Genomic DNA, 13410 nt, shown 5'->3' on the forward strand with positions numbered 1-13410 from the left:
TGATGTTGTTGACTTTTTATTACTAGTTTAATCATTTGCCTTTCTCAAAAAAAACTATTTAATTATAGTTTATTTTATTATAACTTGTTTTATTACTCAAAATACTTTAAGCATGATTTATATCTTATACATTTACATATTTTTTTTAAAAAAAAGACGAATGATCAAGCATGTGTTTAAAAGTTAATGGTGTCATCTATTAAAAAAACGAAGAGAGTATCACTGAGAGATCTCAGGATTATTTGTATCCTTTCATATTCACTTTAGTAATCATCTAAAGCTTGTTCTGGTCCTCTGTGGCATGTTCTACCATAATGCGCCTCACCTGAGCTACCTCCTTGCCCAATGAACTGGCCAAGGGATGTATCATTCATTAGATAATAATCAAAGCAGCTCTCATCATAACTGATATACACAATCGTCAAAGTGATTTCTCTGAAATCCATCTCCCAAACATTGCAAGACACCTCTCCGGCTGGTACTCTGGTGCAGTGTGTCCACCACCCTGGGTTAAATAGCGTTACAGCCGAGTTATTTGCAATTGTATACGTAATGCATAATCATCTATTCTTGTGCGTTATGTCACATTAGTACGTTTGTCCAGTAATTAACAAGGACACTATAATTAAGACAATTCAGTCTTATCAGAAAGTCCCAGAGAGCAGTAAATTGACAAATTTTCCCTGCCAGCTCAACTAAAGTTCCTCTGTTTTTTTAAAAAAAGTTATTTGTTGTGAAGTTTCAACGCCTCATACTGGAAATAACACTAGAGCAGTAGAGCCCACCTTAAAAGCATCAAATACCCAACATGCATTTTCTTTTCTTGCATGTAGTTAGGGATGAGGGTATTTGTTTCTTGTTGAAAAAAAATTGCATGTTTCTCTTTCTTAGTTTTGAGAGAGAGGGAGAAGTAACTTGTAGTTATGTTGTTACCTTTACCGTAGCGAAGGTCAAGTCATTTGCATATGTGATTGTGAATCTGCAAATCAATAATACTTTAAAATGAAAGTGTAATTGTGGAAAAAAGTTTGCATACTCAGATAATTATTTCCTATGCCTTTTGTTACAGTAACAAACTATATATCTGCAAGTTATAAATTCTCACCCTGCAGACTGCCCATCGATATGCCAGGCTCTCCAGTCATCCACAATTGGGTAGTTGAGTGATCTTACCCAGGCTTGTGTACCCAAAAATGGAACCACGGAATCATGGTCGCCACTATATGAAAGACAAAAATAAGAAGTTGACAACACATAGAAAAAAAGAAAAGAAAACAACCAATAGTATAAATTCGAATGGTTATACGTTAGAGGGTCTATAACGTTATAAGCCGAGAAATGAGCTGAGAAATCCTTCCCAACAGTTGGACCTTTTAATCTACTACTATTGGTGCTTCTGTCTGTATTAGCGGAAGCACCAATAATAAGAGATCGGTTCTTAATTATTAATTGTTGTTAAGAGACATGCACATAATCTCTAGGCGTTTCATAATCATAAAACTTTTGAGATGTGAACATACAAGAACTTGGTTACCTGTATACCAAGACACGATAGCCTCTAGATGTAAGATTTTGATGGTACTTAATACTGCTCTCTATGTCCTGAGAATAAGGTAGTCCATCGTCATGGCACCTCACCCACTCATCCACAGTTCCCTATATATGTTATGAACATCAGGAGAAACAAGAAAAGTGTGATGTAAACTGCAAAAGTGAAACACTACCAGTCGATATGGAAAAATAATATTAATTTAAATACCTTTTTTATTCCAAGATTTTCCCGTGTGTTGTTGCTGTTAGCCCAGAAATATGACAAATAGTTGGGATAGGTCTGTTGATAGAAGAAGTAATGTATTGATTCAGGCAAAAGTTTTGATGGCGTAGCAAGATCTTATATATGCCACATCATCCTTCACTAATAATTATTACATTTAAACATCATGCAAGCATGCTATATTATCTATAATTTTATAATTATTGAATTTTAGTTCTTTAAAATGCAAGAATGTTAAATCATCATCCCGCATAATTCTTATCTTACTATAAAGCTATAACCCACTAAATTCTAAAACTCTACATGCAATGATGACACATCATCTTTCACTAATAATTATTACATATAAACATCGTACAAGCATGCTATATTATCTATAATTTTATTTTATAATTATTGAACTTTAGAGCTTTAAAATGAACGAATGTTAAATCATCATCCCATACACCTATATAGTTCATCCTCACTTAGTTAATATTATTTCTCTCCTCTCATTTAGCTATATCATATCAATTGTTTTTGCCCTTAGATGATTAATCTATGGTCCAAATTATCTCTCTCCTTTTCTTCTCTCACGAAGCCACATCATCTTTTACATTTGAATCATCATTCTATATATACTATTTAAATTTAAATTACCATAGACTACATCAACTTATGTAAGCTTATGTTATCTAGCTATCTTACACATTACTTACTTATTGTTATTATACTAAACTTCCACAGCAACGTACGGAGTTTCACCTAGTATAGTATATACTACGTTCTATTTTTGGTACTGGGGGTTATCCACAAATAAGGTATATATATATAATGTAAACAATATCTTTTTGAATGTAAGGTATCTCGTTAACTAACCAATAATGCTCTCTATATGTTTGTCACCTATCTTCATTTAACATAAATATTAGGAGCCTTCTCTCTAAAGGAAAAAATAGAGCAAGATGGCAGTTTGAATCAAAGCATTCCAAAGTATTTGGATGGATTATATATAATTTGGAAAGCAAGAGTATATTTTTAATTAATTAAATTGGTATAACTAAATTGGTTCTTTCTGAATTTAAATAATAATAATTTGACTCCGTAAAAAAAACTTTGAATTAATAGTCCCTAACAAATGCCAGTTAATTAAACTTATTTTAAATAAATATTAGCTAGAGAATTATCTTTAACATTACCAACCGATGCAAATGAATGAATGTTTGATAGCATGGATTATAGCACCTTGAGTGGAAAAAGGTAATTATATCACAGGAAAATTGTGTGCTGTTCATTAAGATCAACTTACACTACAATCCATTGGAGGACGTGGTGGCCGATGGTTTCCCACTACAATCTCCTCCAGAATCTTTCTTCCAATAGTACCATCATCTGGTTTGGGAGATACATAGATGCATTTTTTATACAAAATATGTGCCTCTGAAACTTCTCCCATGAGCTGCAGCGAAGCATCAATTCTAGTCACTTTATTAAAGCATAATCATTTTCTAAGAAAAAATAAAGCATAACTATACCAGGTCCCATAGTCATTTAAGAAAACTACAAAGGTAACCCGCGCATCTGTGCAAGCACTTTATTTGAAGTGTCATAAATCTGTTACCATCAAAATTTAAATATTTAATTTTCGTTGACTTTTAATTAAAATATCATTTAATTATATTTGATATATCTAACTGTGTACTATAGGGTGTGAAATTTATAAAGGCTGAGCATGTATTTATGTAATTTGTAGTATAGGTTTTAAGATTACATGTGCTTTAAAATAGTATATGTGAGTTGTAAAATTTTCTTTCTTAATTGCTATACGATTTTTGTTCATATGCTTATATATTTTGTGCCTTCATCAATTATCCAAAGGTTATAAATGATTCAATTGCATGGTATGGATTTTGGGGGAGAAGAGATATAATTCGCACCCTTGATGAATCATCTAAAGGCTAAAAACAATTTAGATAATGTGGTTTTATGATATGATAGAGAATTAGTATTAACATTTTTTTAGTGGGGATGAACTTTACAGACATTTAGGTTTTTCATAGGCTTTCACAATTTAGGAGCTCATAGGACAGGAAGTGACTTGAGTGGTGTCCGAGCGGAAAAGGCCAATATAAGGGCCTGTTTAGTTCCCAAAAAGTTTTTTCCAAAAACATTAAATCGAATCTTTGAACACATGCATGAACCATTAAATATTGATTTTTTAAAAAAAAACTAATTGCACAGTTAGGGGTGAAATCGCGAGACAAATCTTTTGAGCCTAATTAGTCCATGATTAGCCATAAGTGCTACAGTAACCCACATGTGCTAATGACGGATTAATTAGGCTCAAAAGATTCTTCTCGCGGTTTCCAAACGAGTTATGAAATTAGTTTTTTTATTCGTGTCCGAAAACCCCTTCCGACATCTGGTCAAACGTCCGATATGACACCCAAAAATTTTCTTTTCGCGAACTAAACAAGCCGAAGTGGCGGCAGTGTCAGAGATCTGGAGTCCTCGTATTTAGAATTGTGCATATGACATGAAATTGCGGGGAGGCGGCTTGCTGCCGGTTGGTGCTGCGGTACGGCCATATTTGAAGCACACGTGACCTGGTATCTCAGATTAGTTAATTATTTTTGGGGGAAAATGTGTTTTGTAATTTTTTGAGCCATAGGATAAGGATTGAAGCCATCATCTGTTTTGCAAGAAATGAAGTGCATCTTTTTGAAAGTTTCACTTTGGGCTACCTTTTGTTAGCGATGTTTCACTTTGAACCACCCTTTAGATAATATTTCACTATGAACTGAGTAATTTTACCTCTATTCCACTTTGGACAACCCTGACTCTCTTCTTAAGCATATGAATGATTACAAGTTGCATCGGCTTCTACTCTTTAATGGACTCCCATAGCTATATTTAGACTATTGCTTTCGCATATGACAAGTTAATGTAGACAGATAAAAAAGTCGAGGGTGGTCCAAAGTGCCATAAAGGTAAATTTAACAGGTTTTAAGTTAAAACATTTATTAAAAGGTGATCCAAAATGAAACAACTCTCAATCAAGATTTAGATTTCATAAACTTATTTACCGTAAAAATTTGAAATTTTAATTTTAGGTGATTCTTTATGAAATATTGTTTAATTATATTTTATATATTGAATTGTCTGCTATAATGGGTTTGGAATTGAAGGGTTGAACATGTAGTCTATAATATATGGAGGTCCCACATGCTATATTATTTTTAGCACTGTAACATGGGAACACCGATGTGATTGCTCATGTTGTTGATGCTATAGATGATTCTTTCTGTGTTTTTATGCATATGTGTTGTGGAAATCTTTAGTTCTCCTAGTTAGTTCGGCACTCTTCATTTAGCCTTGTTTTAGTTTTGATGGCACTTTTTAATTACACATCCACTATACGCGTCCACGAACAAATTATTTACATTACATTGACTGCAAATCTATTGTAGAGCTGATCAACTGAGCATAGTATCATCGATATCCCACCCTAGCAGTGAACCTCCACATCCTTCCCAGCGCAATCTTCCCTGACCAGACGTGCAACATCTATAGATATTTAAGATTTACCGAGTGCTGGTTGGGGCTTAATATTGTGGTTTGTTTAAATCAATCTAATCTAATCCAACGGTTTAGAATATTGGACTCACAAATTAAATGTGAAAATTAAAAGAAGGAAGTTTTCCATTTTTTTTCCTCAGATTTTTAAGATTTTCTCTAAATTATTAGACTTGTGGTTTAACAGCATTTGTAGTAGTCTCACATGATGGTTTGAGAGCGTTTGTAAGAGGTTTAATAAACTTTTAGTATATAATAGACAGCTTTCTTATTTACCTAAACATAACTATACCAAGTTTTGCCTTACATTCTCCTAAATTTTCGTTTAAGCCCCTTTGTGTTGATTCCATTAGTTGGATAAACTATATTACCCCTTGTTTTTATAGAAATGCTAGCTTAATTAAAGCATATTTCACATAACGAAAACAATGTAGCTCTAAAACATCAAAAGGGACATCATTATTTAACCCAAATTTGAAAACCAAAATTTATATTTTGAAACAACCTTTAATTAAGTTTGACAAAATTTAAAATTGTAATTTCACCTCTCCCTCCCTCCCTCCCTCCCTCTCTCTCTCGCGAGATTTCTTCGAAATTGTTTGAAGTTGATTTGAAATGAAAGACAAAATGGTGACTTGTGTAATTTCTACATCTGAAATTTCATCAAATTTAATTACAATTCAGTGGGAAATTTAAATTTCAGTTTTCAAAATTTGGTTCAAGCAACTTTGTTGTCTTCATTTTTTATAACCGATGAAGATAATAACAAGTTAGTACTCATACTCCAGGGAGGGATAATATAGTCATTTCATAAAAAGCTAACAAACAACTTAAACGTAATGTTAGTTAATGGAGTGAGTATAGTAGGGACTAACATTTAAGGGATAACACAAAACTTAAGCACATGTAAGGGTTTGAGTGAAAATACTCAAGGTACGCAAGGAATTTTCTTCCTTCCTTTAAACAAAGACCGGCTGGTGCTGTGGGATGTAGCTACTCCCTTTTTGACTTTAAACGGTTGAATTAAGTATTTTATCTCGTTTTCAAGATGTTCGTTTCTTCTTCTTTTTTCACAATACTCATACCATTATACTTCATGTTCTCTGTTTAGATATTCTTGTTCTTTTTGAATTTTAGTGCACAAACTGCAAACTGAGGAAAATGTGCAGCGACACCCGGGAAAAACAAATCTTTACACAAGAGAATTAGAGAATGGTGCGTTAGGGGCACTAGAATTTATTTCATGGTAAATAAAGAATATCTGACAAAACTCCTGAATAACTGCAGAGTATTCCTCAAAAACAGAGCATAAGTTCAAGCCTGCTTACCTCACTGAACCTGTTCAAAGCTTGAGCGCAGGTTGCATTCTTGGGATTGGCATAATCCTCTCTTCCGCAATGCTCCAGTATAGTCTTAATATCGATTAAGTGCATGCCAATGGAGACACAAAGAATTAAGCCCGTTCTATTGGCATTCCACATCTAGTTAACTGCTAGTTGCTACTGTTTGTAAATAAATTGAAGTAGTACCTCATATAGTTGATCTGAAATGATTCCAACTCCGTGAGCATAAGGCACTTTCGACTCGTAATCGATGCTTTCGCCGGTACCCGGGTTGCCAACCAGATAGCCCTGAACTTTTTCATTAGCAGAGCCAATCTCTTGAACACTGATCCTTTATAGGTACATGGTGCAAATGATTTACCTTGAGATTAAGCACAGGCTTGACTCCAGCCTCAACATCTGGTTTAAATACAGAGCATCAATTCATAAGCTATAAAATGCACATCTGATGAATCATAGCCATACAAGCAGGGGCTAGAACACTATTACCTTCTGAGATTTTCTGCAGGAGAAATGGGACAAGCTTTCCAGCGTAGGATTCTCCACCAACGTACAACGGATTCGAGAGGAATTCGCGATGTTGAGAGAACCACTTGATTTGACAAGCAGAAAGAACAGTACAGTTATTTAATTAGAGCGGACACACACACACTTGGTGTAAATTAACTAGGAGATGATCTGTTGTTAGTGTTTGTGATCGAGCACCTTGTTGACAAATTTGGTGAGCTGCAGCGTGGAGGAGACGTCGCCGACGTCGTACCCCCTGGGGTCCCGGGAGAAGGAGAAGCCGGCGCCGACCGGCGAGTCGACAAAGAGGACGCTGGCGACCTTGGTCCACGTGTAGGGGTTGTACCGCAGCCGCGGCACGCCGCCGTCGTACGGCTCTATCGCCAGCTTCACCGGACCTGCAGCACAGAGGCGGGTGAGCGGTGGCGCGCCGGCCGGTGAGCGGTGGTGGTTGAGGTTCTCACCGATCTCGAAGAAGAGCGCGCTGAGGACGGAGCAGCGGTTGCCGCCGTTGATCCAGAGGAGGACGGGGTCGGCGCCGGGGTCGCCCTCCGACTCGATGAAGTAGTAGAACAGCTCGCCGCCGTTCTCCTCGTCGACGGTCACGTACCTGATCGATCGATCGAGCACAATCCTCTCTCAGTCTCAGCTTCGGCTGATGCAGAGCAGGACAAGAAAAGAATCGAAGCTTAGATTTGGTCGATTTTTTTTACCCGGTTTCGAAGCGGGAAGGGAGCGCGCCATCGAGGCCAGGGAGGCTGGCGACGTTCGTGCGTTCGGCGGCGGAGACGACGAGGAGGGGGAGGAGGCGGCGGGACGACGGATGAGCGGCGGCGAGGAGGAGGCAGTAGCAGAAGAGGAGACGGAAGGCGAGACGCAGTCGCAGGGACATGATAGACGTCGCCTTTGTCTCTGTCTGCACTCTGCAGGTGCGCTACCGCACAAGAAGCTCCTCGTCGGTCCTCTGCTTTTTATGGGCCCGCTCCGTGTTTAATTTCTACTCCCTCCATTTCATTATAAGTTGTTTAACTTTTTTTTCTAGCTGAATTTGATCAAGTTTATATAAAAATATATTAGTATTTTGAACATAAAACAAACATATTATCAATATATATTCAATGTTAGATTTTATTTTAGATATTGGTAAATTTTACTATAAATTTAGTTAAACTTAAAAAAAATCAAACGACTTATAATGTAAAACGAAATAGAGTTATAATAATATAATCCTGAGGTATCTCTGCTTTTTGATTTATTCTGCACTGAGTAGAGTTATAATATAATCCTTTTGGATAGACACGTAACATAACATCTCAGGCATGAAACTTTTGGATTAGGTGAACAAGTACGGTTGGTACATATTTAACTAATCTAGATGTCACATGTTTTGATTGTTTAAGGAACCTTTTAAAATATTTCAAATTAGAACTAAATTTTATAGATTTCTAAGTCTATTGCTTGGTATGTTCATATTATGATTTTGCATACGCAAGACTTTTATTTGGTGAAGAACTAAAAAAGCAGCACTCTCCAGTTTTGGTGTCACCTACTCCCTCCGTCCCAAAATAACTCAATTCCTGAGTTTCTGTGTCCAACGTTTGACTGTCCGTCTTATTTAAAAAAAATTATGAAAAAATTTAAAATGATAAGTCACGCATAAAGTATTATTCATGTTTTATTATCTAACAACAATGAAAATAGTAATCATAAAAAAATTTTATATGAGACAGACGGTGAAACGTTGGACACGGAAACGCAGGAATTGAGTTATTTTGGGACGGAGGGAGTAAAGCTTAGGGAACGCACAGGGCCTCATCATTATGTTATTCCACGATGCAGTTTTCTTAAAGAAGTTTGTTATTCTATTGTGGTGGTTGGGTGAGTCAGATGAGTTTCAAGTTTCAGTGGTCTGCTACTACATTTTTTTTTTTTGTAATTGTCACTCTGATATGCGTTTAGTGTTGAAAGATATATTCTACGGTGTATCGGGCAGAAGGATCTCTTGGTTACATTTTACTAGGACTCGGGCCATAATCACCATTTTTTTTAAATCCTTTCAAATTGCTTACCCAGATTTTAATTCATGTGCCATCCAAATTTCCAAATTTATGATGGTTGCTTAGGACTTGATCTTGGAAGGGAGGCGAAAGAACGCAGCAAAGCCATCAATTACCATCTTCAATGACTTGGGCAAAACAAGGTCTTATTTTCAATTATAAGAATTCATCCGTTTATTATTTTGGTTGCCTTGTCTTTATACCCACATAACATTATTTTTCTTCGGTAACTTTGATGAAATGTAGTACGATGTCAATGACGAAATTTTGTAATGATCTTTACATGCATTTTGACACAATATCGATATGATTTTCCTACTACCAATTTGGTTGATTTCTTTACCTGCTATGTCACATGAATTACTGCTTATCAATTTCTGGTTTTGATAGCGTTTTGATAGCTAGCCATTCAAGCGTTGTCGTAGCGTTAGCTATTAAATATGAAAAAAAAATTACTCCATCATTTTCATATTATAAGTTGCTTTTTTTCTAGTTAAACTTTTTTAAGTTTAGTTAAATTTATCAAAAATAATTGTATCATTTACAACAATAAATTAGTTTCATAATGTAACATTTAACATATTCGATTATACATTTGTTTTAAATTGAAAATATTGCTATTTTTTATAAATTTAGTTAAATTCACTATAAAACAAGTTAAGTTTAACCTTATATATATATGTGAAGGGATATATCTATTAATTTATTTTATTATTTTAAAATATTCTTATTTAGATGATATTCCCTCAGTTTTTCATAATATTTCTTATAGAAAATTTAATAACATCTAAAATATTAAATTAGTTTCATTAAATCTAATATTCGATATATTTTGATAATATGTTTGTTTTATGTTGAAAATAATATTATGTTTTTCTATAAATTTGATCAAACCTAAAGAAATTTGATGAGGATAAAAGTCAAACGATTTTTAATATGAAACGGATAAAGTATATAAAATTTATTATTTAAAAAAATTCTTATTTAGATGATATATAAAAAAGTGGTGACGTCCAATCGACGATGAAAATACATGTCCGTCATTTATTCGTTGCGCTACCACTACCAAACTAGGCGTGCGTTTGCACTGTGTGCACATGAACGATGCTCATCTTTTCAGAAGCTATCTTCTTTGGCCCGGTTTTGTTACAGGGTTGAAAAGTTTCGGTATGTTCTTCTTTAAACAGAATATCTTCTTTTAATATAAATCATCGGCAACAGTCTGACTGTTAAAAAAAAAAGTTTTAGCGTGTAACATCGGACTACAGACACATATTTGAAGTATTAAACGTAGTCTAATAACCAAAAAAATTGCATATTCCGACTGTAAACAGCGAGATGAATTTATTAAACCTAATTAATCCATCATTAGTAAATATTTACTGTAACACCACATTGTCAAATCATGGAGCAATTAGACTTAAAAGATTCGTCTCGTAATTTACACGTAATCTGTGTAATTAGTTTTTTTTCTATATTTAATACTCTATGTATGTGTCCAAATAATTCGATGTGATATGATGAAAAGTTTTTGCGTGAGAACTGAAAATGGCCTTTGTTTGCTTTTTATTTTTCATGATATTTTCAGAAGCTAGCAGCCTAGCACAGCGCCGAACAACGCGAGGCCCCAGAACTTGGATTGGAGTCACCCCAGGACTTGGATTCGAGAGTCAAGGGGGATATATGCTGTGCATGCGTGCCACCGCGCCGCGGCGTACTCTATGCAATGCATGCATATATGCGGCCACCGCTTGGGCACTTGGGTGGTGGGTGTGGACGAGAGGGATGCGTGGCTGCGACGGCTTTAGCAACTGTGCATGGACAAAGACATGGCAGGAGCGATGGACGGACGTACTCGACGTTGGCACGCTCACATCAGGCATTGTTACAAGGCGATGGGGTTGTGTCGTTGTGATATCGTCGAAGCCTGACGGCGATCGACAAGGACAAGGCCAGGGCGGCGCGCGGTGGCGAGATGACCATACACAGGGGGTGGAGGTAGAGGATATTAGAGGGTAAAAAAATTTTAGCTATATTTTATTTATTTTCATCATATATATATATATTTTTCAATACAAACTTAGATACTCGCATCAGCTTAAACTTGATTAAAGTAGAGTAAATTAATCAAGTGGCACCACCCTCCATTTCGTTTTAGCTCCGCCCCTGACCATACATCTGAGAGTTGGTGAGAAGGTGGCGTAATAGTTGAAGATAAAACCCGACTGATGAAGATTTTATAGTATGGTAGAACACCAGCTCTCAAATCCTAATTTTAAATTTTAACATCGGTTGGAGCTCTTGTTGGATATATATATATATATATATATATATATATATATATATATATATATATATATATATATATATATATATATATATATATATATATATATATATATATATATAAAAGAGCATTTCCAGCATGAACCCTAAACCAAGCCCCCAAACAATTTTATAAGGGTTGAGGCCAAAAATCTAGATTCAGCAGAGATCTCATTTAAGACCTCAAAATAGGAAGGACCTCAAATCCCTCTCCATAGAGTCCCAGTCCTAGAGGCTCTACCCACAACATCCATCTACATTTTTTTGGTGCGCGCGGGAGGAAAATTCTCTTCGTGCGTTGCCTTCCATCCTACCGTGGGCGTTGTGCCGCCGCTTCTCTCCCCGAACACACCCACACAGCAAATCCAGTGAGAACCAGGTAGGCATTGCCATGTTGTCGGTTGTCCTATGACATGTTCCGCTTCGGCTTATTTTTTTGGTGCGCGGGGGAGGAAAATTCTCTTTGTGCGTTGCCTTCCATCCCTACGGTGGGCGCTGATGCGCCGCCACTGCTCTCCCCGAACACACCCATGCAGTATATCCAGTGAGAACCCAGGCGGGCATTGCCATGCCATCGGTTGTCTATGACATGTTCCACTTTGGCTAACCCAACCTGACGTCCCCCAAGCACCTCCGCTGAGTCAAGCTTGGGCATCGCCAAGCCGCTAGCCGTCCTCTGGCAAGTTTCACTCTGTTCGCACCCTCCCAACCCGTGCGCTACACCATCAGCCATGGTAGCCTCGCTCACGCAATCATGCACAAATACTAGCTTGTATTAAGATCTTCACCAACCACATGAGTAGGAGAGGAAGTAAGTTTTTGCAGTTCTTTACTTTCTGCGTGGCGATGTCCACAAAGGGGCTGGCCGGTGTGGGTGGAGGTCGAAGAGGGTGGCGGCGTGGAGGTAGTTGGCGTTGTTGCTACTGATTCAACGACACGAAGACAACGACATAGAATGCTTAGAATGCTCGGAGATTGATCTCTCTAGGACAACAACGACAACGGCAGAGAAAAAAAAGGATCACCGCCCCAGGAGATCAGAACCCTCCTAGGGATGATGGCAGTGGAAGTGTGAGAGAGGCGCTAGATCGCCCACTCTAATACCAAGTTGAATAGTACAAGAAAGGAGATATTCTGAATATTAGACACGTTGTATTAAGGCTCAGGGGCCGGTATATATAGAATAATACTTTGGTAGAGATAAAGAAAGATCAAAGATAAGGAAGGAGTTCACACAAATCAATCGTATCCTAATACATTTCTAACTATCATATATGTTAGATTAATGGGCTAGGCCCAATTAAATCCTAATAAATTCCATTGGCCCACATTAAATGCTATGGGTAATAATACCACCTTGGAAATCTATGTGAAGAGGCCTCAACTTAAATACGGAGCTAGTGGAGAGTCTCTGTTGATCGATTGAGATGGTGCGCGGACAGCAGGCAGGGCGAGGCGAGGCAGGTAGCTGCTCTCTCTCTCTCTCTCTCTCTCATTTTGTAACGGACCGTAATAAACACGGAGAATTGATTTCGTATTAATGAGTGCGTCGGTTACGGAATTAAACGCCGTGAATTGATTCCATATTAACGAGCGCGTCGGTTACAAAATTAAACACCGCGGTTGATGTAACGGACCGTAATAAACACGGAGAATTGATTTCGTATTAATGAGCGCGTCGGTTACATAATTAAACGCCGTGAATTGATTCCGTATTAACGAGCGCATCGGTTACAAAATTAAACACCACGGTTGATGTAACGGACCGTAATAAACATGGAGAATTGATTTCGTATTAATGAGCGCGTCGGTTACGGAATTAAACGCCGTGAATTGATTCCGTATTAAC

At 36.9% G+C, this 13410-nt stretch overlaps 1 protein-coding gene across 1 annotated transcript; it reads right to left on the reverse strand.

The window, feature by feature from the left end:
* Positions 1-173: 173 nt before the first annotated feature.
* On the reverse strand, positions 174-8122 carry LOC4350401 (serine carboxypeptidase-like 7). Its single transcript, XM_015761856.3, has 13 exons — positions 7893-8122; positions 7644-7789; positions 7378-7577; positions 7162-7264; positions 7034-7071; positions 6859-6960; positions 6658-6741; positions 3063-3212; positions 1760-1831; positions 1535-1656; positions 1106-1219; positions 934-979; positions 174-505 (listed from the first exon to the last, which is right to left on the reverse strand). Exons 1-13 carry the CDS (start codon positions 8069-8071, stop codon positions 422-424), a joined length of 1440 nt encoding a protein of 479 aa, XP_015617342.1. The 5' UTR covers positions 8072-8122; the 3' UTR covers positions 174-421.
* Between the last annotated feature and the right edge of the window lie 5288 nt (positions 8123-13410).

This window comes from Oryza sativa, chromosome 11, assembly GCF_034140825.1.
Source record: "Oryza sativa Japonica Group chromosome 11, ASM3414082v1".
NCBI lineage: Eukaryota > Viridiplantae > Streptophyta > Magnoliopsida > Poales > Poaceae > Oryza > Oryza sativa.